This window comes from Athene noctua, chromosome 1 (genome assembly GCF_965140245.1).
Source record: "Athene noctua chromosome 1, bAthNoc1.hap1.1, whole genome shotgun sequence".
Taxonomy (NCBI): domain Eukaryota; kingdom Metazoa; phylum Chordata; class Aves; order Strigiformes; family Strigidae; genus Athene; species Athene noctua.
In genome coordinates this window covers 147,217,033-147,244,332 of record NC_134037.1, presented here as the reverse complement: position 1 = coordinate 147,244,332, position 27,300 = coordinate 147,217,033, and the positions used below count along the sequence as shown (strand labels likewise).

The window sequence follows — 27,300 nt, the reverse complement described above, 5'->3', positions numbered from 1 at the left end:
TGCTGCCAATATTGCAAGTATATTTACAGATTTCTGTACTCTATAAACCAAAGAAAATATGGCATGGTTTTGTCCAAACAGTCTTGAGATTAAAAAGCTCAGCATTCATGAAAAGCAAGACTACATAGGCTACTTAGCAGTCATTTGAGTGGTGCCTGTTACTAAGTAAACTCTCCCATTGGAGTTCTGAGAGAATGGGACCTCTACAGTGAGGCTTAATCTGATGACACTTTCCATTAACTCTTTAGTATTGCCCAAGGCCAACTTCAGTATTAATGGCAATTGTGTCATGCATATAGACAGATTGTGACCATGAATTTTACTCAAGAGTGGTGGGTGGATGGATGTCATAGAGCAGTTCTGTTTTGAAAGAGCCCTATGAACATCCTTAAAACTATATATGCAGCAGATGTTTGGCAGGCTTGCAGTGGTTTTCAATTTGATTCACTTCTGTTGCTTTTGGACATGTGAATAGTTCATTTTGCAAGTACTCCCCTTCTGCTTACCGTTATTATGATATGAAAGGTTTTTTAAACCCAAAGCTCTCAGAACATATATTTACAGTGTTTTTATAACAACTAGCTGACAGTTTACAGCAGGTCTAAGGATATTGTTAGTTGACTGGATTCTAAGTAGAAAAATAATTAGAGGAGATGGTGATTTTTCTAGAACACTGACTATGTCTAGATCTCATAATATTTTTTAATGTGTATTTACTGAGGCAAAAAAGATTGAACACCACTTCCAAAACCATTTTATATTCTTAATATACTTGATAGAAAAGGGATCTGCTTATAAAGGGTAATATTGTGTATACTCATACCTATCTGCTATTTTATGTACCTGCATGTTGAAGGACAGCATCATCTTTGCTTTTATAAATACAAATAATTTTAGGCCATTTTTAAAGCATTGCAAATTTGGTGTGTTTACTCTGAAACTTCTTAACTTTTGCTTGGGCTGTAAGAGATCTTAAATAGACATTGTACGTGTTACTACCACATTTGGCTTTTGTTAGGATAATTAAATGAATCTTCAGAATGATAACAGCTTTATGTAAATTACTGATGCCCATCCAAACTTTATCAACCCCATATTTACAGAGACTGATAAGCCACGAACAGGAACAGGTGAACCAGTTCTAAGTTTGCACTACAGTACAGAAGGAACAACTACAAGCACAATAAAACTGGACTTCACTGATGAGTGGTAAGAAGTTAATTTTGTTTTTGACTGGTTGTTGATCGGCACATATCACTAACACTTGTCTAGCATAGATACAGATAAATTAGTTTTCCTTATGGTGTATATATATTTTTAGATGTATATAGACAATTTGAAATGGCTGTAGTCCTTAATGCATCAGAACGTAAAAGAGAGTTTTTTGTGATATTTACTGTGAATCTTTTTAATATTAACATAATTTGAAACATGCTAGGGTATGATGAAGAGAGCATAATACTGGTGTTCACTATCTTAACTAAAGCATAGTACAGTGACAGAGAGGTGGTCCAGGGGCTAGCGCTTAAGTTTTAATTCTCTGCTCTACCAGATTTATCATATTAGTCTTTCTGTGGCACAGTTCCTGAGTTGTGAAACAGTGAAATTAGTATTTTGGTGTCCGAGGAGTGTTGATGAATGCATATGGTTAAGATATCAACTTTGTGGACTGCTTAAATATTACAGTGATGGCATTCTTTTCAAACAAACACATACTGTCTAACGCATACTGGCCTGACTTACTTGGTTTTGTATTGAAGTCTTATCACTAGAGCATCTCAGGATCTCCCAAAACAACCATGGTCCTTATTTTTATCTCCTCTTACTTCTGTTTCTTTGCTTATGTTTTCAGAATTATTGTAGAAGACAGTAAGTAGAAATGCTTGCTGGCATTTATTACTGGGGAAAAAAAACCCCACATTTAGTTACTGAAGCTCTGGCTTCAGACATGAAACACACTTTGCCCATAGCAATTTGGAAACTTTAGACATTGATATATGTGTTTCACAAGAATGAAGACTTTGCCCATGTGAATTTGAAATACTGTGATAGTTATGTTCAACCAATCTATCAGACTGTATTTCTATTTAGAGTCCAAATCCAGCAAGCTTCGAAATGATTACTTTTGGTGTAATGCTTTTAACTAATTCTGCATTTAGTTTTGTAGTCATCTTTGTTTAATGCTTTAGGGTAGGCAAATTTCACAAGAGGAACAGAGCATTAATGTATGTTTTGTCCATTTATTTTAGTGTGTTCTTTTAATGTAGTAATAAAATATTACTACCACTGTATCACAGAAAACATTTCATTGAACAAGATTAATACTTTTTTTTTGTGTTTATTTTAAAACAAATTTGGAAAAAAGCATTTTACACTTCAAACAGTTAATGATATAAGTGATTCTGAAGATGGAAAATTTGAATGAACAACTACTTCAAAAACAGTATTAAGGAAAAAAGTGTGTACAGCGAATGGACACGAGGGACAGGAAAATTATTCATTAAAAAAATCCGTAATTGGAGAAATAAAGACTAAGCAAAAACTACTAAAACTTAACTTCACATATATATTCTGTCTAATAGCAAGTATTTTAACAAATTTCTTGTGCCAAGGGTTAGCACCATCTGAATGACAAGCATGAAATATAATACCAAAGGAGAATGAAAGACTAAACATCATAATCTTTTAAGACTAATGGTAGCAATGTTCAATGCTTTAGGGCAGTTCTGATACGCATATTAAAACAAACAGTGCATGGGAAATAAACCAAAATTATGGGATCTAGAATGTGCATGATTTAATACCTTTTATTTGATAGAATAATGAGTTTTTAGAAACATACATGGTGTAATAGAGAGAAACTATCTGGATTTCCAGAAAGTATTTGATACTTCACAGCATTTTGAACTTCTGTTCAAGGTGGGACAGATAGATCAACAAAGAAACTGAACATGGTGATAAACTAATTTAATGGAGCTTTTTTGTAGTGGGGAGTGAGAGGAAGAAGCATCTCCTAGCAGGACAAAATTGTAAGGCATTGTCACTTCAGAGGCTAACTAAAAACACTGTGACAAAGAATGTAATAATAGAAATAGGACGCAATTCCATATAACAAAATGATGCTGTTGAGGATAAATAACAAAAAACTAATCTGAATGTTGAGTGTTGTGAAAATTAAATGGAAGAAGACATGGATGTACCAGTCACTTTATTCTCAATATGATGCAGCTACTAGAAAGGCATGATCTGAGATGTCACCATCTGGGAGACTTCAGCCAAGGATGGGAATTACTGGTGCTGCTGCTCAACTCTGTTTTGCTTTGTGATTTAGAATGCTGCAATGTGCAATCATTGTCATGCTTTTGAGGAAACATTCAAATTGGCAGAGGTTCAGAGAAGGGTTATGCAGAGAACTAGGGAAACGGAAAACCTGGTATGGATAGTAGGGCTTAATGTAGTAAAGCACAGGGTGTTATTTAGCTCTTGCAAAAACATGTAACTGCTGGTGTGTAAAATAACATTGAAGTAAAAATTAAATCAGAGTAATATGTGAATGTAAATTGGCATTGAGTGTTGAGCTAGAAAGTAGATTCCTGAGTTAAAAAAACCCTTGGAGCTTAGACTGTGATTAAGTTCATAAAAGTGATTATATCGTATGACCTATATCAAATCCTCAACTTGGCATCTAGCAGTACCCTTCTTGTCTGTCCATTCAGAAACAATGCTGAAAATTATTGATTTAGAAGAAATACTGTAAGGGCTAGCAAAACTTTTCTTCATACTCCAAATCCAGTACAGCAAGGAAGCAGACTGTTGCTCATCAAGATGAGTAAAAGCTCTCATATTTAATGTAAAATTAAAAGTACTGAAGTCTAGACTAGGTTCTCAAGAATCTAGACTAAGCATGATTTATACTGCTTCTAGCAATGTCGCATATAAAATAGTTTAGTAATAACACACAGATAAGAAGATACTTGTGACAATACAAATTCTTGAGAATGATGCTTATAATTCTCATAACTCATCTTTGTTTCTGCTTTTGTCCAATAATTCACCTAAGTTTGATGCCACAACACAGATGTAGGACAGGAGAGAATGGGAGAGCTCAGGAACAAGGCTTTGCATTCCCTTAAAGAAGGTCTTTTCCAGAGACACTAAAAACATTAGTTTTGATGACATCCAGAACAGCATTGATACATATTTCCTGAGGAATAATTTTCCTTATTTTAAACAGAAATTAGTGTTCCACCATAATTATCTAAACATTAATGGGGAGTAAATCTCAAGTACCAACTTATAGTAAATATTGAGAAGCAACAAAACTTTGAAGACTGAAAGCCAACATCAGAAGTCCATGCCTCAAAAGGCACAGGAATGATAGTTAATGATGAAGAACCTGGAGAATTTTATCTGAATAAGTTTTTTAATTGGATGGGATAAGATTATGTATTAGTGCTCAGCTGACACCTTTAATAAGATCTCTGATCATTTATACATGTAAAAAATGTAAATTGTGAAAGAGGGCAAATCCTTTTGAGTTCTCACAAGATTTTAAAAAGCAATGAAGAAAATCCTCTAAAGGTTTAGGAGGGGAAAAAGAAGACAGGAAGGAGAGAACAGAGCATAATAAAAGAGAAGTTTCAAATTGCTGTGAAGGTTGTTAGTTGTAGCTGCTGCCAGCTATTGAATTGTGAGACTGCAATGAGGAAGATGATGATGGCTGTGCTATTCAATGGCCTTACCTATTTACATTATTTCCAAATTTTATTTTTTTTTTTCATGTTACGTTGCCAGGAGCAGCACAAATTCAAGCTCTAGAGGGAGTGGAAGTCATTGCAAAACTGAAGGCCAAGAAGACTCCGTAAAAACAAAAGCTTCAGAAGAGTCAGGGCCTGAAGATGAAGAAACAAGTAAGATACGGTGTTATTTCTGAAACGTTAAGGAAAAAATTCTGCTCTGGTATGTTCATGACTACCATTGAACAATAAGGGGAGTCTCATAAGCATGCATATGAAGGCAGAATACAGCCATAATAGAACGCGAATTTTTTAGGAAAGAAAAAGATATCAATCTGAGACAGGATGAGTTAATTTTGTTTATATTTGCAACTGTCTTTAGTTCTAAACCCCTTACTCTTAAAGACATATTATGCCCCAGTTTGTATCAAAAAATAGAACTGCACTTTGCAGTCATAAATGAGTGCTAAGTATTTTGTTACATTTCTTTCAAGCTTGCACTGTATTTTGTTACATGTGGTTGCGTTGCTCAATTTGTCGCCAAAAGGGCAGTCAAGTCAAATGACTGGTTCCAGATAGATGTGGGTTTTTTTAAAATTACTTGTAATAGAGGGATAACTTAATTTCTGTCTTCAGAAATAATAGCTTTCAGTAAGTGATCATCTGTTTCAAGTGTATTAATGCTATTTTTGCAGCTAAAGTTCTGATAGCATAGGATATTAAGTACATTAAGGAACAAGAAAGAAATAGATTTTTCTTTGTTAGTGTATTGACCTGGGCAAATAGATAGGTTTATATATACTGACTTTTATTGGATTAGTAATTGAGATTTCAGTAAAGTGACATGGGGACTCTAGAGGGGATTGCTTTGGTTAGTTTGATTTAGGAGTGCTAGTATCATTTAGATTTGCTTACAGTATAGATGTGCATCTAAATGAAATCATGTGATTTAATATTAACTTGTTTAATTCAGGAGTTCCAGGTGAATCTCACAAGGAAGACACAAGTGCTGAAGAACCAAAAAATACAGATGAAACTGTAGAGATGACAGAAGCAAGTATGTATCTGTACTCTTTCAAATATAGTTATATGAAGAAGTAGAGAAAGAAAAACTAAATTTCCAGTATAAACTCAATATGCATAATTTAACTTCTGTGACCATTTATAATGCCTTCTAAAATAGGCTATAATCATTAATGTTGTGACTTATTTTCCCCAATATTTTTGGTTAGCTGTATCAGATAAACCTTGTCCTGAGCTTTCTGGAATCCAACCAGAAGAAAATGGCCCCAGTGTTGACACTGTCTCTGGAAGTGTAGAAGAAACAGCCTCCTGTGAAAAAAGTGCAAATCAAGACATTTCAAGTCACAGTACTGAAAGCACTGCCAACTCACTTGCTGTAAATGATGAACCCCAGCTGCACCCAGAATCCTCAGGGCTTACAACTCCAGATGAGTCCTCTACCAGGACCTCTGCTCTCCAAGAAACTGATGATAGTGATGACGATCCTGTTCTGATCCCAGGGGCCAGGTATCGAGGAGGACCAGGACACAGGTTAGAGGAATACTTATCTCTGCTACTGCTTGGCACAATGCCTTTTTTTTTTTTTTCTTTGAATGGGAGGTCTAGAAACCCGTGCCTCATATCCTTAATTAAAATAAGTTTTTCTTTGACAGCTAGCTAAGAACTTGATGGCTGAGTCTAATTTCCCGATATGTAAGATATGTATAGCCATATTTTGCCTCCTAGCCAGGCAAGATCCTACAGATCTAATACCTGCTTGCACTTATTTCTTGTCTGCTGAATACCCCAGTGCTAAATATTTGCAGTTCTTTTTTTATTCTTCCTGTAGTCATAAGTATAGAAAGTTTATAAATTTGTGTACGGGGACCTACATTTTCTTTCAACTGTATTTTAGGTGTTCTTACTTTGGCAAAGCAAGAGCTTTTAACTGTTGTTGTTCGACAATGCTGTCTTTGTCTGTAGTACATACGTTAAGACTGATGTGCTCAATTTTTCATCTTTTTCTCTGAAGGATAAACTGTAATCCTTTTCCTTTTGTTGGTTATTGAATATCTGTATGGCAGTAAAAGAAAGGTAGATTACTAGTTGTCCTTAATAAAAGATTAATTTAGTAAGCTTTATGTATTTTTTTTTCTTGTAAAATGTAAATAGCTGTTACATACTTGTCTTGATCATTCAGTAAACTTGGCTCCCAATTTGGTATTGCTGGTTTAATACCTTTGTTCACTAATTTCAATTCTTGGATTTTTAAAAGCTGTAATAGTTATTTAAGCAACATGTCTGTTGTTACACTTAAGAAAATACCTTTTTTTACTTGTTTTAGATGTTAGGAAGTCTATCATCAGATGCTTTAGTTTTACTCCTATCCTGTTCAAAGGCAGTGTTACCTTGCTATCAATTTCTTACGCTAGCAATGCAAATTCTTTACATGAAGCATTATAATATGTATTCATTAGGATATCAGAAATAATTCAATAGTTGTGTATAGAAAAGGTTTTGAATAATTTGCAAAATTAAAAAAAAGTCATAAGACACCACCTTGTCAGTAGTGACAGAAAGAACAGTCAGTGTTTGCTTATTGCATAGCACAAGTAATTCTGCTCACTAAGTAAGTTTTTATGAAGAAGCCAATATGTACAGATTCTATCGTAATCCATTAATTTACCATGCAATACCAAGTAATTGTAGATAAATATCTAATGGCACAAATAGTTTCCACTGCACAGCCAGGGTTCGTTACTACCTAGTGATTGAAGAGCAAGCTGTGAAAAGCCCTGCAATTTTAATCCCATTTCTGTTTCTGAGCAGGATTCTTAGCTTCTTTTCATGCACCTTATGTTATCTCTACGATGCAGCAGTTTTTGTAGTAGCGTAGTTAGAATGACACTTCCAGGTATCATGTGGCTGTTACAATTTCCGAGTAGTAGGGACATCTTAAATGAAGTTACACTTCACCTGACATGCTTTTTTTTCCTTTGTGTGCAGCAAGATTTCTTCCTGTAGCAGTTTAAATTTATTATATAGGAAAGATCATTCAACTAAATTAATGATATAATTAAACTTTTTCATGCAGCTCCGTGCTCCTTTATTCTTCCCCCAAATAAAATCTGACAAAAGTTGCTGTGTAGCCAATACTGGTTTAGGATTGCCTCCAGGCTTTCATTACTCAGGTTTAATGCCTGACCAATTCTTTTTTTTTTCTGCTTTCGTGTGTGTGCAAGCAAATAAGTTTTCTAGTTTAACTTCTGAGTAGCAGATACACATTTACATTAGGTTCCCTCCTGTTCTTCCGGTTTCAGGAGTTTCTAAATGCCCTCTGAGATACTGAAGAAAAGTAAGAGATCCTATGTGTGCTCAAAGGATTTTGGATTTCCAGAGAGAAAGCAGGCACTGGTGATCTTAAAGGCTAGTTATAAACCCTCTCAGTAATCATATCTCACACAAAATAGAGTCGAAGGAACTGGAAGTCCCCTCTACTACTACAACAGTTGTTATAGCATGTAATCCTGTTCATAAACTGATCAAATGAATGTAAAATCTCCCTGGCCCCTTAACTGGTGGGAAGCTACCTCAAAGCATTGCTGCTATAATGGCTATAAATTGACTAAGATTAATTTTTTGTTTTGTGCTAACATACTGTTCTGACTGAAATAATTTATTCATGCCAAGTGCTTATAATTTGAATGATGTTCACCCTGTCCATTTTCAGCTTTTTCTCACTCTTAGCAGTAAAAATCTGTGGGTTTCCTGCCATCATACTGGTTCCTCTCTGTATTCTTCCATGTTCCCCTTCTTTCCTGAATAAGGTAGACCAGAATTATGCACACTGCACTGTTTGGATTTTGCTAGGATTAATGGTATGAGTATTACTCTTGGTCTAGAGGAGACACAAGTGAGCTGTAGTTATATCCTTCTCCTCTCTTGCTTATGGCTGTCTTGTAGTGGTCGCTTGTGGTCAGACACAAGATCAGTTAGTATACTGAAGTCTTACCTACTTTGTCATTTCTAATTAATGTGTTCTTATTTTTCACCAGAAGGAAGCTCAGAAGTGTATGACTGTCCATTTTATACTACTGAATTTCTACCCGCCTCTTTTTCTCAAGGTCCTACTGGCCCCTCTGTATTCATAAAGTTACCCAACCTCATGTCCTCAATGCACTGCATGAATACATTCCTACATCTTGCTCAAAGAATATTAGCAATATATTAAACAAAATTGCCTGCAAGACTGGTGCTTAACTTCACCAGTAGGCTTATATATAGGCTTTTCTTTTTTCTCACTTAGTAAATTGTGTTACCTAACAATTCCTTTACTAAACCTCATTTTCTCAAATTTATCTAATAATGTAGTTTCCAATGTGTCATCCTATAAGATAATTAATGTCATTAATATAGAAGTAATAAAGTACACTTTTCTCTCTCTAGAATATCTAGGGGGGAGTTGCTTTGGGGCTTTTTTGTTTGTTTGTTTTCCTTTCTGGAGAAGGTTGTAAGGTTGGCCTGCAATAATCTACTTCTTTTGCAGCGGCAAAAACAATGTTTAATTCTAATTTTTCTCTAAGACAAAAAATATAAAAGACATTGTAGCCCTCTGAAATAGAATGCTAAAAGATGTTTGAATAAGCCTTTTCCAGTATGTAGCATTACTAGTTTTATCTACAGCCAATTTTAGGCTTCTTTAGTTGTGTTTTTTATATAACTAATAACTAGATATTTATATTCAGGAGAAACTCTGCAGCTGGGGAAATGAAGGCAAAGGAAACTCTCTGAGTCATTTTCTCACAACTTTCTCGACAGAGAAGGGCATAGTAGACTTCTGATTCTGTACTCTGAAATCATGGTTTTAAACTTCCTCTTAAGGAAAAGAAATGGCAGAAATACCCTTTTGATAGCTTTGTTGACAGTGCCTGCAGTTAAATAAATGGAGAACTTCCTGCTGCATCAACTCTGCTGGTCTCACTTTAGTTTTAGTAAGATGGATGTGGATTTCAGGTTTAGGAATAGAATGTTGTCCGGTTTGCTAATTTCATGTTTACAGAGCTTCCATTATTTGAATTTTGTTTGTGTATAAATCCAACTTCTAATGTTTTCAAACCAAGGATTGGGTCTTTTTCTCTCTCTTACATAATCTGAGAATAGATAGAAGGGACCGAATCCTTTTTTTTTTGTAGGTGCTTATAAATCTCAAAACATAATAAGGATAGATAGTTTCTAACCAACTAACCTGAAATTGAACTGTTAGGAAAGACTATGCAACAGATATGGAAACACAAAGTTTGCACCTGCTTTAATATTTTGAAAAGGACTTAGAATAGTAGCAGCAAAACTGGGAAATAGCTAGGAATAGTTTTGACACAGAAGAACATTTCTCAATCATTTCTTTCAAAGAATGTGACATCTGCCTTTTTTCTGTAGCATTTCTGTAGCCACTGAGTACACTATAGGAATGATGAAGATCAGTGACTAAAAGAAGCTCTATAGTTATTTAATATTTTTCCTGTCATTGGGCTAGTCAATACATGCTCTTTTTAACAAAATGTATAAGGAACTCTACAGAATATTTATAAATTTAAAAAAAAAAAAAAGAAATCTGTTTTGTACAGCAGAACAGGTCAGTCATATACTCAACAGAGAAAATAAGCTTCTGGGCATTTTAGGGAATCCACAGGAAAAGATCCCTTCTCTTACAAATACAAGGAGATATGCAGGTTTTTAAGTCTTGAAGTATGCACATAGCATATCTTCTTTAAAACTTACAAAGTCCAGCAAATTTAGAAGAAACAGAGATAGGTAATATGGCTTGCCTTAGCACTGTACTTTATAATCTGTGGGGAAAGAAAATAATCTATGCAAAATGTATTTTCTTCATGCCCAGAGAGTGCAGTTTTTAATAGATTGATCTTAATTTTTGCATACTAGTCAAAACAACTCTGAGGGCTGCTTTCCTTCTTAAATGACTGAATTAATTTTGTTTGGACTGTGACAGAAGCTGATCTATGAGCAGAGGGTAAGCCTGGAAAACATTAAACTAGTAGGTTAAAATTTCAAACAAATATAAATGTAAAATGGAAATGATTATGCAGCTGCTTCCACTTCTGCTATGATCTATGAAGAATTATTGCATTTTATAAGATCAACTTTGTGTACTGTTATGTAATCTGAATAACATTTTTGCTGAAATCAAAGTAGTCTCATATACTTATACACTGAAAAGGAGTTTTCTGAGTTGGAATATGTAGAGCTCATTTTGTAATAGATGCTAACCTTTTAAAAACATGATACCCAGCATTTTTGAATGACTTCAGTTGTTGTTCCCTTTACTAGATATAATATCAGAGGAACAGCGATAGGTGATAGAATAATGAGGTAATTAATTATTTTCTTCCTCCCCTCCTCCTTTTTATTGCCATATAATGGATTTATCAGGTTCTTGTTTTTCATATCTAACTGGCATTTTAAGAATTGCTGTACTTTAAATGTGATGATTTACAGAGCATATTGCTTGAGTTATATTTAGCTGCATGTATTGCATGGAAGTTGAAAAGAAATAGCAGTGTATATACATTTAACAACCTATTAACCTCTTTATTGTGTGCCATAGAAATTAATGGAGTTTGAAAAGTGTGTAGCTTCTGAAAGGCTGATACCTTTTTTTATTCAGCTGCTGAGGAGCGTGTTATATTTGCATGTGCCACTGCTGACTTGCTTTGTCTGGTAGTAGAGATCACCCAGTTCTGGACAAAAATATAAGAATACATGTATCAAAGACTGTATATTTTTTTGCCTGAACAAGGTTATGGAACTGAGCTTAATTATTAAAACTATATTTGATAATATATATTTAACAAGATACATGCTAAATCTTACACAATATTTCTTGTAATGACATTAAATGAAAAAGTCATTTGATCTCATATTTCTCATTGAAATACTTGAATGAATTCACTGTAAGAACATACAAGACAATTTAGGCAATTGTGTTTGGCCACACGCCATAAGAGGGAGAAACTATCTACTGTGATTTAATGCCAAAGGCTATGTATAGGGGAAACAGCACAAAATAATTCTAATAATGAAAATTATATCTTGGCTTTGTGTGGCTGGAAAGGAAAAGACTCAGGATGTGGTTTCATAAAACACTTAGCCTGAGTCCTGTATTTTAAATGCCTACAGGAAAATAGCACAGATATATATTTCTTTGTCTTATATTCCTAGTTTAGATGCAGTTGGAATACATGGATTTAACTCACGAACTTTCTTAAAGGTTCAGGACTCTGTGTACTTCTTGTATTTTAAATTTCATAATAGGCATTCTTTCAATATTAAACATGCTTACCGTGGAGTTCACAGCCCATGTGAATATTTTTTTAATATCACTATAAATTTAATATAAAAATGAATTATGTATTCAACATAGAATTTTTTATCAGTATATTTTTCTTTGATTTTCATTGTCATTCTGCAGCATACCAGGTGAAAATGTAAAAATGTTTTGTGGCTGAGAATAGTTGAAACATTGCATGTGTTGGAAGGCTGGGAAATTACTTAGGAGTGCATTATGATAAACATTTCTTTTTATATGGTCAGCAGTTAAATAACTTGGGCTTTAGGGTAGTCAGTTTGCTGTTAACATGATGGTTTTGCCTTCGTTGTTGAATTATCTTAATGCTTGAAATTTGACAGCAGTAGTAAATATCTTCCACGGGTTCAGAGGCTTCTAAAGGAACATGATGATTATTTAGTAAATAAAATCAGAAATATAATCAAATCCTGATATTTAGAAAAGTAATCTATTTTAATATGGTGGTTGTGGGTTAACCCTGGCAGGCAGCTCAGCCCCACACAGCTGCTCACTCACTCTCCCCCAGTGCAATGGGGAAGAAAATCAGGAAGATAAAACAGTGAGAGAACTCGTGGGTTGAGGTAAAGACCAGTACAGTGGCTTATTAATTAGTCACCTTCCTGAGCTGGATTTGACTTTGGTGGTGGTAGCCAGCTTGTTAAGACACTCAAGCTGGAATTCTTGGGCAGGATCATGGTAGCTGGCAGGTGGATTTGTCTACACAGTTAACGAAGAAATTACCGTAAGGCATCACAGAAATAGGTTCTAAGTTAATGGATATAAACCTTAGGTTCCGTGCAGTTGCTTTGGATAGGGAAAATAGTTCAAATGAGAAGATGGCAACAAGAGAGGGAGAAATAAAAAATAAATCAATCTTATTTGAAAGAGCAGAATGACAACCAGAGTTTCTGGTACTTAGCAAAAAGATATGTTTGTCTGTGTGTAAGTACATTTTGAAACTTAAGAAGTGACAAAAATCCTTAATACTGGAGGAATCGATACTGAGCTCAATACTCAATACAGTGCTGAGACAAGAGAGATGTAAAAAGGAAGCAAGTACATGTGAGTTTTATAGCTAGATGCTGCAGCCTAGCTCAGGAGACGATTGGTCTGTGATAATGGTGTTTAGAAGAAGCAGGGTTATCTAGGGTACCAGATTAATTTTATGCAGCCACTATATCTGGACCTCTAGTGGAACAAAGCCAGTAGTAGAATTCCTGTAGACTGTTTACAGATTCAGTTGATGGATAATTGTTCAGTTTTCCCTCTTTTGAAATACATGTCATTAACTTTGACTGTCTTTCTTCTAACTAGTAGGTGACCATAGATATTTTAAAACATGCAGGGCTAGTTAGCCAGAAATTGCTTTATAACATAGATTGGGAACTGAGGTCTGCAGCTTTCTCAGATAACAATTTTTTTTAAAGAGCAGTATGTGACATACTGTGTTTTAAGAAAGAAACTAGTTATTTAATTGTGCAAATTGCATAGATTTTTGTTTTTAAAAATTCCTTATTACACTTCAGAATTTCTAAGCATATAGAAAATGCCCTGTGTGACAATTTATTTTTTTTTTTACTTAATTTACATGTTCACATCTTTTCCACTTCTCTCTATCTATATACATAGCTGTGGATCAGTCAGTCTGCATCACAGGATCTTAGTGGTTTTGGGTTTTTTCTTTTGAACCTATCTTTAATTGAAATAATGTGATGGCTTCACTTCTAAATCCCTATTCCACTCATCTAGGGTTTAATTTAAAAGGGCTTTTTATAATTAATGTTTACAACAATCAACTTTGAATACTTCAAACCTGGCTGTTTATAAGGGGTAAAGTTGTGCTCTGATTCATGTCTGTATTCTTACTTTTGAAGTAATATTTTAAAATTATCTTTCCACAAGGCATGCTTCATTGAAGTAATGAAAGTACCATACATCATATTGGGCTCAATCTTGTAAGACTACACACACCAACTTTAATGTAAGATATTGTACTAAGGTACCACAAAATTTGCTAAAACACACTGAAAAAGGCTTCATACCTGCAGATCAGACAGTAGTACTGAATTATTCTGAATTCAGAGCACTACCTACAGTATAATGGCATAACTAATACAAAGTTCAGTCTCGTTGGCTTTACAAGACTTAATGTTTTCTGTACCATAAAATTAATAACATTAATCTCTACCCACTGTTTCTCAGGCATCTTCATTAGTTGATGCCTGAATGTGAATACATAATACAACAGTATCAATTGATGGAGAGTTGCTTGAGGAGTCCTGACACAATGTGCATAAATTACATTATCTGACATTTTGTGTTTGGAAGAGTACACAGTTTGGAAGGGAAGCAGTGTCTCAGGCTTAGTTTAGGCTGAACTTCAGAACACTGTGAATTGCACAGTGCACTTCTGTATCTGCTGATCTCCAGGTGATTAGGCTACTATCTAAGTTTATGTTGGCACAGACAGAGATTCCTTATCACAAATACAAAATTACAATTAAAAAGCAAACAAACATGTTGGATTTTTAATTGTTTTTTTTCTTTGTATAACTTTAAAAATGTATAGAAAATCTGTGGTTATGGAAAATTAATACCTCTCAAAGAGAATTATTTTCCCTGTAATGTTCTTTGTTCTGAAATATCGTTAGATTGAGCTCATGTTTGTCTTTTTTCTGGGGAAGGCTTGCCTCTACCAGGTTTCTGCTTTTAGCAGTATGTTACTAGGGTGCCTGATAGCAGTATCACAGTTATAGCCATGTGTGCCTGGCTGTATTCTCCCTGTTGAAGGTAAACATTGACTTTACAAGATAACTAAGTATCAATCCATTCATGCTTTTAAAATAAGACTCACAATCAGGATTTTAAATCAAGAAATTACTTTAGTTGAAAGACAGTGTCTTTATCAAAAGTTGCTTCTGTGCTTCTGCTTTTATTTAAAAATGCATGATTCTGACTGCTGAATAGTCTTGAGGTTTTTTTCTAATATCTGCATTGAAGCCTAGGAGAATTTAAGAGGAGGAGATTAATTTTTCTAGGGATACTAAAATGAAAAATTATGCAAGAAACTACTCTGGGTCACCAGTTAGTTTAATACCATCTTCTAATCCCAAAACTTGTTCTGCTATTTAGCAAGTAACCCTTCTGAAAGAGCTAGACAAGACTACTGCTTTGTTGATCCTAATGTTTAACTTCTCAGCTTTTTCACTGCACATCTTTTATTAATTAATTAATGTGGATAAATACACCAAAACCACAAATAGCAACCATAGTAAGCGATAGCTGTAAGGCTAGCAGGCGTGCTTCTGAAACCAAAAGGGTCTTACTGTGCTGAAGAGCTGTGTGTACTGTTTCCAAAGCTATGTGATCACTGATGGAGGTGGTAGCAGAGCAGTTATTATTACATGATTCTTGTTTTTACTTTCTTGCACAAAACAAATATGTACAAATAATTGTGTAAAGTTTCTGTGGTTTATGTAGACTATCGTATACATGCCACCCTTTTTCCTTCACATAGAAGTAAAATGGTAAGGAGAATAATTCTGTGGTCTTTAAAGCACAGTAGATAAAGAACATGGGCTTCTTTTTTTGTCCTCTGTTGTATGAAGAATTTGTGAAGAACCCTCCTCTTAAATCTGTTGAAGATAAAAGTTGAGACCTCATATGTTATAAGGACTGATTAACAAATACAGTAGATTTATTTAGCATAGTATAAAGAGGAACTAGAAAATTGCCTAGATATGAGATTTTGGGGGGATAGAAAACTCTCACAAAGGAAGTAGTAGTAGTCTATTTTTTCTGGGATTGTTTGCTCGACTAACATCTATGAAATATAATAAATAGTCTACTGTTTAAGGGGATCTATTGGCTTATACTTAAAAATCTCTTCTAGTTTCTTTTAAAAATAAGTATTAAAATATCTTTCAAAAGCTTAGCTGTATGAGATAATGACAGTTTGTGGGTTGTTTTGTGGTTTGTTTTGGTTTTAAATCTATATTAATGACTTTCATTCATTTTCCTTCTTTGCCTAGCTGTAGGATAACACTTATTTCACCTTAATTTTTTTTGTCCAACTTTTTCCTATGACAAAAATGAAACAAAAATCTAAGCAGACAACTGACTGAAAGAGTTATGAGGTAGATCTGGTGGGGGGGTTTCTGGAAAAGAGGACTTGTGCAAGAGTCTCCAGGATCAGTGACTAAAATACTGTGCCACATTACTTGTGGACAAATTCAAGCTACTAGCTTTCTGGTAGCACTGCACTAAGGTTGCAAATATATTCAGTTCTGACTCAGTGTACTTCTCAGGGTCATTTCCTGCAATAGTTTACTCCTTATATTCTTCTAAAATCTGTACCTGCTTCTTGAGAGTGTGTTCAGGAGTCAGTTCTCGGACTGTGTTCAGGACCTCAAAATTTAGTTATAGCTGGAATTATGGAGATCTGCAGACTTTGAGCTAAACAGGAGAAATTTGGCACCGGGGTCTTTTCACAGATTAATCAAAAAAGAGATTCCTGGAATTAAATACTCACAAGACAAAATATACTATTAAGCTAATTTTTCTGTTATTCTATGATTTCTTTTGTTGTTTCCCTTACTGCTAACGTATGGGATAGTTGCTACAATAATTGATCTCAGATCATTTCTTGCCTTTAATAGGAAAGATGTCTAAATCTTGTCACACAGAAATAGTGAAGAGAAATAGACTTAATGAAATTTTGAGGAAAAACCATGCCACGCTGGTTTCAAAAACTGCTTTTTGGCATGGGTTTTTCACTTCAGAATTGTGCTACCTCATTATGGGTGGAGGATATCTCTAGCACTGAAGAATAAAATAGCATGTGAATTTTGCCAACAGCTGAAGTTTGTTCTTCAGAGGGGGCATAAAATGTTGCATCACTTGACATTCCACTGTCTTGCATGCTATTCTTGTTCTAAGCCAGGTTGGAAAATATTAAAGTCTGTAATTTTACATTTGAGATAATATTGATGTTTGTTCCAAACTCATGGAGAGTGTGTCTGAGTGCCTAATTATTATTTTATAGTCCTTTTTGTTAGCCCATTTCAGTGTTTAGAAATGGACTCTCAGTAGTGTTCTCTCTGTCTGCAATTTATAGACGATCTGCTGTTGCCCGCATTCAGGAGCTCTTCAGAAGGAGGAAAGAAAGAAAAGAAATGGAAGAACTGGAAACATTGAATATTAGACGTCCTTTAATAAAGATGGTTTATAAAGGTCATCGGAACTCCCGAACAATGGTACGAACTCTTTGTATGTTTTTGGAACTGCAGAGATTTTATGGACTGAATCAGTGTAGCTGCCACGTTGATGTGCTTGCCAAAAAGGATATTGTAACCTATCATAAGTGCTTTTTCTTGCATATTCAGTTGGAAGCCGCATAATTTGTTCTAAATAAAAATTAAAATTAGTGTGACTCATGTCACTATGCTAGGCATTTAAGTTTTCTTTTTAAGACTCTCCCCTTAACTTCCTTTGAAATCTTGGCTATTTTTCTTAACTTCTTGTTAATTTTGTCTGTCACCTTAAGTGGTATAAAATGTGCCTACCTTCAAAATTATGATTTAATCCTCACTTTTCCTTCCAAGCTGTTCAAAATTATTATTTAATCTTTAACTTTAAAGAACTTGGAAGAGAAAGTGAGAATTAAATCATAGTTTTAAAGAGCTTTGACATTTCTGAATTAAAAAAAGGAAATAGTGTTAGTTGTTAAATCATAATCGAACTACTAGATACTCTGTCTTTTTCATAGAAAATACTGTATTTTAAGAAAAATGCAGTTACTGTGTTTGTAAAGCAGTGTTTCATGAGAAACAAATGCTGTTTTCCTTGCTATTTCTTTTTTCACTTTCTACAGTATTTTGAAGATGCAAAGTTCTGAGTAGTAGGTGGTATTTTTTAGAAGTAGCAGGTGTACTATTTTGCAGATGATCTGCATAGTAGTCCCTCTACCTCAAAAGCGATTCAAGAGTTTGTGTGAATGGCTTTGATGACACTGGGGAAAATGCTTCGATAAATGCATAGTTCAGTCTACATAAGCAACAAGGCTTGGAATAAATTTTGATTAATGACAAGGAGTTTTGCTCTGTATTTCAGGAATTAATTTTAATTACTCAAAACCCCAGTAGTTTAAAAGTCATATCATTAAGCATTTTGTAGTTAAGAGATATTAAAACTAAGGTTGCCTAAGTGGTCTTAATTCAGTCTCCATCTGTGTATGTGTCGTTAAATAGATTATTTCATGGATTTTGTTGTTTGGTTGCTTTGGGACGTGGGTTGGTGGTTTTGCTTTTGTTCCACATGAGCACCTATGACAAGGAATGCACACAATGAAAGAAGATGTAATTTTCCCTGTTGGTTTCCGTGGTGGCAAACTTAATTTATTTTTTTAATCGATACTCTCTTTCCTGCAAGGCAAGGGCTGATGGTAGTTCCCTTTTACATTTGTAAAGGAGACAACTTAAAGAGGTCTTGTTTCCTACACAGCTGAGCAGCTCAGGAATAAAGTTGTCTTGTCAAAAGCATGAGCATGAACTGTTTTAATACATACATATGCACACACACACATATATATAAAAGGAGATCAAATTAAGGTTATGCAGGCAAATTCTGTACTTTCTTACTTTTGAGAACTTAATTTGGCAATTTTACAATTTGTTTAATAAGCATATTTTAAGTGTAATTCTTATGGTGTCAGAAAGCAAAAGATAAGTAGCATTGTATTAATGTTGGCTTGCACCATAGGCAGGGTAGGAACGTTTTTATGTCCATCACACAGATCCTGCCATGTAACCACTCAAATAATGTCATTAGAGTCTTGGCTGTTATTGTTTTTTCATGAAACAGACCGGGAAGTATGGTAGCAGGGGGTGTGATGGTAGTGAAATGATGGAGGACGGGACTTCCTGTTTCTTTTTAGCTCTTGGAGGAAAAAAAAATGCTCTTGTGAGCCCAAATTCCCTTTCTTTTACTTCAAGTTTTGTCTTTTGCCATGTATCTTCAGTTCTTTTTCCCCTGTCTGTTTCTCATTATCTTTCCATCCTGTCCTAGTCTTATTTCCTTTCATATATGTGCCATTCTTCCCCTATTCCACTCACTCCAAGCCCCATTTTAAAATGTTAACGTTAAAGAAACTTTTCTTCAATAGAAAATCTGTGTGTGGATAATAAATGGCCTTAAGTTTTGTATGCATACAGTAGAAATGAGGGTGTATATGAGTTTGAAAACAAAATTTAAAAATGTGAATTTCAATTCTGTTAATTTATGTGGTGCTAAAATTAGGTTTTATGAATATTAGAAATGTAAAATCAGCAGTTACATAAGAGAATACAAAGGAAGCAGGAAGAAGTCATAATTAAGATTTACAACATAATTTATTATTATTGAAGATAATTTAGTTGTACTTCTAACAGGTTAATGAAGAATATATACTAAGAGGAGCTATATGACAAAAGCTGCCAAGAGATAAATATACTGGAAACATGTCTTTTACTACAGAATCCAGGAATGCAGTTTGTCTGGCTTATTTTTAGACATCAGGTTGACTTTATTGCACTGACTGCAATCACTGGTACATATTCTATAGACAAAGATCTCACAAGCCAGAAATTTAAAACTGGACATACTCATGCTGGAAATAAAGTACGTATTTTTTAACAGCAGTAAGGGTTCAGCTTTAATGATTCTTTATCATGGTGATTTTTTTAATCAAGAAAACTGGGGCAAAGCACAGAACAGGGCAATGTCTCTGTCCTTTTCTCCAGTGCATTTTCTGAGAAAACTATGCAAAAAGAAAGATGAGGATGCAGGCACTGTCCTCTTTAGTGCTTTATTGTGATGTGTTAATTGGAAAGGTTGTAAGTGGTCTCAGACTCAAAATTCTGTCCCTTATGCTGGATATATTCTTAAATACTAAAAATTAGGAAATTATTTTATGCTAAACTTCAAACATTGGACATCATCTCTATGAACTCTGAAAGCTGCTGTGTAGGAAACTTCTGTTTACATAGGTATCTCTTTTGCCCAGTGTATGTCAATCTAAAGAGTTCATGAGAGGTACTGATAACTGTTTAAAGTGTAATCTTGTGTGCAAGATTATATTTTTAACTTCCAGACTCTTTTCTCCAACACAGACGTCAGACTATTGTGGACCTTTCGGCTCACCTCTTGTGACTGAGTTTTGACTGTTCTTGAAGCAACATCCCTCTTCCCTTTGCCACCCCATCTAACCTCTCACCCTGTAGATGATGTAGAACAAAAGTGGAAAAAGATACTGCTGCATAGCCTGTTCCTATCTTAAATAGTTTAACAATGGTTATTTTGAGGAAAATCAGAAGTGATTTCTGAAGAAGAAATCTAGTGAAGGAAGTGACCCATTCTTGTTTGCTCAGACTAATCATTTGGCTTCATTTAGGTTACATCTTTTTAGGAAGGAAGGGAAAGAGAGGCCTTGGAAAGATTATTCTATGTTTAACAAACCTAATAGATGCTTCTTGAAAGAAATATTCTAGGGTGGCTTTTTTTGGCTCAGACGTTGAATAAGCCACATTCATTCAGGCTGTATTCATAAGGGTATCTTGAATGTAACAGGTGTAGAATAATATCAACATTACATTTCAAGGAAAGGGATATCTGATGCTACTGCCAATTTTTCTTGGCCTGCAATTTCTGTCATTTACATGATCATTTTCATTGTAATGCTACTCTGTTTCATAGGACAGACTGCTTCAGCTGCTTTCAGTTCCATAACTCATGAGGTTGCAGATTGATGAAACACTCAGGGTCTGGGTTTTCCTACTGAATTAGTAAACACCCGATTAGTAAATAACACAGCATTTACTACACAAGTAATTGTTTATAAATAAATAACATTTAAGAAATAAAAATAGTATTGTCTAATATAAATAAGAAACATAAGAATTAATACAAAAATACAACTACTATGTATAAACAATTATCAGGTAATGGATTATTCTTATAATCCTATGACAATACCATGTTTTGGGGAGAGCAATGGGAACAAAGAGGAAAAAAAAGTTTAGATTTATTGATTCACCTGTCTCCCAAAGATTTTTTTTCAAGTCAAGTACATGTCAAGTTAGCTATCTTGTCATTGACTATATGTGCTATTTTCTTTAATTCTCAGAATCAGAGACAAGACGGTCTCGCCATTTTGAGGGGAGAGATAGTGACTTCATTAGAAAAGTGTTCATGGCATTGTCAGCAAATGCGTATCCAGAACAATGATGCTGATGAGACCATGAATATTTATGGCCCTTAAGACAGTAGGCTTAAATACCTTCTGAGTTATAGCACTTCACACAAGGAAAGAGAAACAGATGATGTAATATACCATTATATAGTGTACTAGCCTAAAGCATGAGCATACTGTTCCCTAAACCGCCCCCCTTTTCCTTTTACCTAGAGGATGATGTTGTTCCTCTCTTCATCGGATGGAGAGAAGGCTGTGTGTTGATGGCAGGGGAAGAAAGGCAGAATGTGACAGGAAGCCTTTGTTATCTCTGCTGAGGCAGTCCCCCAGCTCCAAAGGAAGCCTTCCGTCAGCCTCCTGTGGTGCTGTCAGAGCTTCCTGGAGAAGCTGCCAGAAGGGAAAAGTCGAAGTGCACACTGTCTGTCGCTTCACTGACTGAGGCACAGCAACAAACTGTAACAGTTTGGTGAGAAGTAGCTGGTCTTCTGGAAGCCTTCTCCAGGACCTTGGGTCTTTCTGCAATACCCTTCAGTCAGTGGCATGTCCAGGCCAGTTGTGTTCACTCACAGATGTGCAGACTTATGAATTTCCTCCCATCTTTTATAGTTTATGAAAAATTTGAGTAATCAGTGTATCTTTCAAGTGAAAATTATTGCCATGTTATTCTCAGAAATATAGCATTTCCTCTTTCAATGGTACAGTTCTCCAATCAGAGCAGTATTCCTTGAATGTTTTAATTACAGACAATTATACTCCAGGGTCAAATTACTGTGTTATAAATAACATTATAGAAGAGTTAGCTGTAGGCCAAAACAAAAAAACATCCAATTATAATTTCTGATGAGTAAGAGATATAAAAACTAATATAATTTGTGGGATTCTAGTCCAGTCAATGCAAAATAAAATCCCATGAACTGGCCCGATATGCTAGAGCGACCTTCAGTGTGAACAGTAGGCCCTCAAACAATTCACTGCCTTTGAAAGATAGGTTTTATTTTGCTCTCTAAATTTATACACAGCAACATGTGTATTTAAAAAAAAAATATAAAAAGATAATAAATAGTCCATGTTGGCAATATATTACACATACTCTTTGCTGACAGCATGGGAACACTACTGATACGTGACAAAGGTTAGCCAAATCACTTCAAACATTTTGCAAAGGTGCTCATATACCTCACTAAAGTAACAACAGGAACAACCATATAGAATGGAGCACATCATTGCTGTGTGAAGAAAACTGGGATATTATTGATTCCACTTGCAGGGAGAGATGCTTTACTTTCATCTACTATTACTGTAATAGCTGAAGGGTTGCTTCTACCTGGATGCCTTCCTTGTTCAGTGTCTTATAACTTCAATTTGGGCCTTGGACTAAAAAGTTTTATCTGATTGATTATAGAGGGGGGAGAAAAAATTCCTGCGTTTGATTTCATGACCCCTTTTTATCTGTCAGACCTAGTTAATTTCCACCCCCCAGTTTTCATAAGCTTCTGTCTTGTCTCTTCTTTATCTGTAAGTGGAAAATCCTGACCTGGGATTAGCCTGTCACTTACTTTAATTTACTGAACTCTTCCCCAAAACTGTTTCACGTACCCTTGTCTCCAGTATCATTCTTATCACTTTGGAAAGTGCAAATCTGCTGTCATTTAGTTCCAGACTGCTCAGTCTGCCCCGATTCCTCTCCTTTTTTTTTTTTTTTTTTTTTTTTTTTGTTAGCAGCCACTTTGCTCTGGAGATCTTTAACCTTCTGAATTTTCTTTTTTGATGATTTTTCTTTAAATGTTTCCTTTAAATTTTCTTAAAAGTTGTTTCTGCATTTGTGCATTTGCACAGCTTTTACTTCAGAGGCAGTCTTATTGCAGAAATAGGAGTATACTCTTTGATGTGCTTTCCAAGCTGGACTTATAAAGTAATTGTTATTTTTGGTTTTACTGCAGATAAAGGAAGCCAATTTTTGGGGATCTAACTTTGTCATGAGTGGTTCAGACTGTGGCCATATTTTTATATGGGATCGACATACTGCTGAACATCTCATGCTGCTGGAAGCTGATAATCATGTGGTGAACTGTCTTCAGCCTCATCCATTTGACCCAAGTAAGATGATAATTTTTCACAGTCTACATGTTCAGGTTATCTGTAGTAAAGCATTTTAAAGTTCAGTCTTAAATTCTTTGCTCAGCAGAGCATTATAATGATTAATGAACTATTTTTCCTATATAAATGAGATAATATTGCTTTTAATTTTGTCTTTTACTAATAACCTTTGGCCCTTAAAACCTCCTTTATCATTAACATCTTGGAATGAAAACATTACTGACATAGTATTTATAGAAAGTTAAGATGTAGTAAGAAGAATCTCCATTTCTTGGTCCCCTCAATACATTAAATGTTTTCTGTGACACTAATGAAGGAAATATGGGATGATCGAAATGCCAGCAACACTTTGGGAATTGATATTGGAATCTGGTCTCCACTGGGCTCCGTTCGAAAGAATTGAGTGAAGTGGGTGTCTCAGTATCACTGCCTTTGTGAGATTAGAAGAATGAATAAAATACATAGAAATTCTATTAATTTGTATTTAGGGGAACATATTTATAGAAAAGATGGACTAAAATAGTAGAAGGAATCATATGTTGTGTGACATGTAGATGGAAAATCTGAATCATTCCGCAGCTTCTGACACAGTCAAAGAAAGTATTTGTGTTATTTCTTTTTTCATAGCTTATATGGCTGTAGAGTAACAGTCAAGCAAATAAAGTTGTTATAATAATACCAGAAGAAGCTGGGGGTTTTTTGGACAGTTTGTTGAAACAGGGAATACTGCTCTACATTGGATAAGTCTCAAACTTTTCAATGCTTAATTGAAATTGTGTTTCTGTACATGTTTAGAGTGTGTGGCTGGGTTGGATGCTTTTTTTGGAAGCTTCTTTCAAAATGCCCTGTAGCTTTATGTATTTCTTGACAGAGTGTGACTGTCTCCCTGTAACACACTGAAAATGTAATGAAGAGATCATAGTCCTTATAAGACAGTTAATCTTGTACAGTTTACCAGTTACTGAGATCTTTCTATGCAATTTTATTCCTGTAGGTGTATTGAGCAATGATGTAGAGAAATGTTTTGCAACTTTTTGTTTTCCATATTTTAACAAGTCTTTATAAGAGCATCTATTGCTTCTTTGTATTTGAATATCACATAAATTTACGTGAAATGCACTGACATTATTAAATGTCAAAATAGGTTTGAAATTATCTTGCTTCTGTCCTTGTATTTGGGTCTACAAATCCTAAGGCTTCGTTATTAATGCATGTACTTACCAGGTCATCAGCAGAAATATGAGTGAGTAGTAGCTGGGTTTGTTTTTACTTTCTACTCCTATCTTATGTATATTCTGGTGCCTTTTTTATTTAAAAAAGGAGGCTGTTGATGTTTACGTGTGTTTTCTTCAGATATTAAAAAATATGCAATCTATAGCTCAGATCTCCTATGGAGACAATAATTACATAGCTGTATGTTCAGCATGGGAACTGACATTTTCAAGTAAATGCTTCCAGTGAAGTATTTTTCTTTAACTCCAGTTAAGTGTCGAAAATACTGATAAAGACATAACACATTTAATTTAGAATTAATATTGCTTACTTCTAGTTCTGGCCTCTTCGGGTATTGATTATGATATAAAAATTTGGTCACCATTGGAAGAATCAAAGATTTTTAACAGAAAACTTGCAGATGAGGTAAGGACCTTTCCTCCTTTTTAACAGTAATATTGCATCTTCCAATTCTGTAAAAGCCTTTGGTGCTAATTACCGATATTGAATTAACAGAGTTATTTAATATTCAACAAGTGAGTTACAAATAAAAAGCTGCTCTTTATAATAGCTAATGTTCATATCATTGGCAGCACACAGAGGCACTTTGTATTTCGTTAACTCCCCTAGAAATTATACGATATAATCTGGTATTATGTACATGAAAGAAGTTGGAAAAAGTATGAACAGTCAGATACAGAAGGAAAACTGACAAGAATTAAGAAATTAAGGTAGTGCCTGTCTTTAAACAAATAAATTGATGAAGGAAATAGTGATATATGGAACAGGGAGTGCAAAAATCAATCCTATTAAATATTCTGTGGCATAAAAGGGAGTTAATGTTAAGATTGCCATTGGGAACTTCACGGAATAAAGCGAACTTTACAAGTCCAATCAGTTATAAAAGACCATATGTAAAATTATGTGAAGTTATCTAACACGTTGTTTTCATACCCTCTAAGCAATAACAATGTATACAGCAACTGGCCTATGGTGATCATATTGTTGACTTAAGAATAATAATAGTTTAATGATTTTTACGTAACGTAATTCATTAAAATGTTAGATGTTCTTCTGTAAGTAATATGTTAGGGCAGATTTGATTGTGGGGTGGTTTGGGGATTTTTATGCAATCTCTTGGACACCAGTGATATAGTAGACTGGTTTTTTTAATTACTATTTCTCTGTATTTGTGCTATATATATTTAAAACAAAGCCACAATCCTTATCCACCCTCCCCCCCAGTTCTCCCAGAAAAAAACCCAAGCCATCCACTTGTGAGTTTTGAACATCTTCCATTATTTTAGCAATAGTAACACTTACTGAAGAGACTCTTCTTTGTATATTGTATGGTAGTTTTAATCTATGATGTGTTTTGGAGCCTTTGGGATTGAGAAATATTGCTAAACATAAATGTGTGCCAAAAGTAATTATTGTAGTGATATTTTTGTCACATAATTTTTAATAATGACAAATTATTTAGAGATTTAATGATTCTAATAAAAAATTTAGAATTTTCAGAAATTTTTGCTTTGTAACGTTACGTGTTTTCTGGTTTTTAGTTTAATCTCTGTACCAAGAGATGGGAGACGTTTCCTCATGTTAAGTTTGGCTGGAGTAAATGCCCAGCATATCTGAAATGAATTTTCCATGGAAGGGAAGGTCTAGGGAGAAAGCTTTGTGTTTGTGGAAATTTCAGTATGGATGTAGAACTGTATTTAAAATTAAGAGAGGCCGTGACCCTAGTGAATAGGAAAACACAGCGGGGATGGGAACAAATCTCTGAATAGAGAAGAAGCATCAGAAGCAGGCTGTCAAAAGGGTGTTACTGATGATGCACTGTAAAAATAGGAGGTGAAAGAGGAAAAAAAGTCAGAATGCTGTTCTTCTCAGTTTGCTTCTTTTTAGGGAATGATCAGCTGTGCAAAGTGCCTGGTAAACAGATGAGAATGACAGAAAAGAGGTGCTTTGATTTGGCTAGGAGAAGGCCAGTGCAGACATTTACAAGAACATGTTTCTCACAAGAGGAACAGGCTTGAGAAGGAGTCTTGGGGAGAAAAAGAAATGCATTATTTTCTTGCCTTAAGCATCTGATCTGGGAGGAAGGACTGAATTATGGTCAGAACTTGTCACCAACTCTAAAGGAATTTTTATGCTTAGTGATAATGAAAGAACATAGTCTAAAAGCTGAGAGACAAGCTGAGGTGTGGGATTAAAACTTAATGGCAAAGAAAGAAGGATGGCAAGGAAGTACCATGAGAAAGGAAGAAGGCAAAAAATCTGGAAGTATTCGTGATTTTTTTTTTTTTTCCTTGAAACAGAAGGAAAAGACAGTAGGATCTAGCTCTCAACTAATTTAGAGGCAAGCTGTAGATGTGTTTAGAAAGATTTATAGAGCTTAAGAATGTTCCTGAACTGGGATAGAGTAATTGCTTGTGTTCCTTGGATTTTCTCCAAGTTTCAAGCAGCACGAAGGTAGGAGTTTAGGGTAACCTCATCTCTTACTTCCCACATTCTTGGCCAGCACCGGTGCTAGAACTTTGTTCTCTACAACAGTTGCCGTCTGTAAGAGCACTTTCTCTCACCAGTCCTCCATATTTTGTGCAGGATCTCATTTCCAAAATTCTTTCTCAATTGCTCATCTTAATATCTACCATACATGT

General features: G+C 34.8%; 1 protein-coding gene across 7 annotated transcripts in view; it reads left to right on the top strand.

The window, feature by feature from the left end:
• DCAF6 (DDB1 and CUL4 associated factor 6) overlaps positions 1 to 27,300 on the top strand; it is a 91,683-nt gene that overhangs the window by 61,944 nt on the left and 2,439 nt on the right. For 3 of the 7 annotated variants that reach the window (XM_074900070.1, XM_074900064.1, XM_074900033.1), the window contains 8 exons: positions 1,104 to 1,209; positions 4,795 to 4,910; positions 5,710 to 5,793; positions 5,969 to 6,290; positions 11,085 to 11,126; positions 17,219 to 17,357; positions 23,269 to 23,425; positions 24,975 to 25,063. In XM_074900070.1, coding sequence (XP_074756171.1) covers positions 1,104 to 1,209; positions 4,795 to 4,910; positions 5,710 to 5,793; positions 5,969 to 6,290; positions 11,085 to 11,126; positions 17,219 to 17,357; positions 23,269 to 23,425; positions 24,975 to 25,063 — 1,055 coding nt within the window. Of the gene's footprint in view, positions 1 to 1,103; positions 1,210 to 4,794; positions 4,933 to 5,700; positions 5,794 to 5,968; positions 6,291 to 11,084; positions 11,127 to 17,218; positions 17,358 to 23,268; positions 23,426 to 24,974; positions 25,064 to 27,300 lie in introns of all 7 variants that reach the window. The other 4 variants (XM_074900079.1, XM_074900043.1, XM_074900055.1 and 1 more) reach the window with 3 other exon arrangements.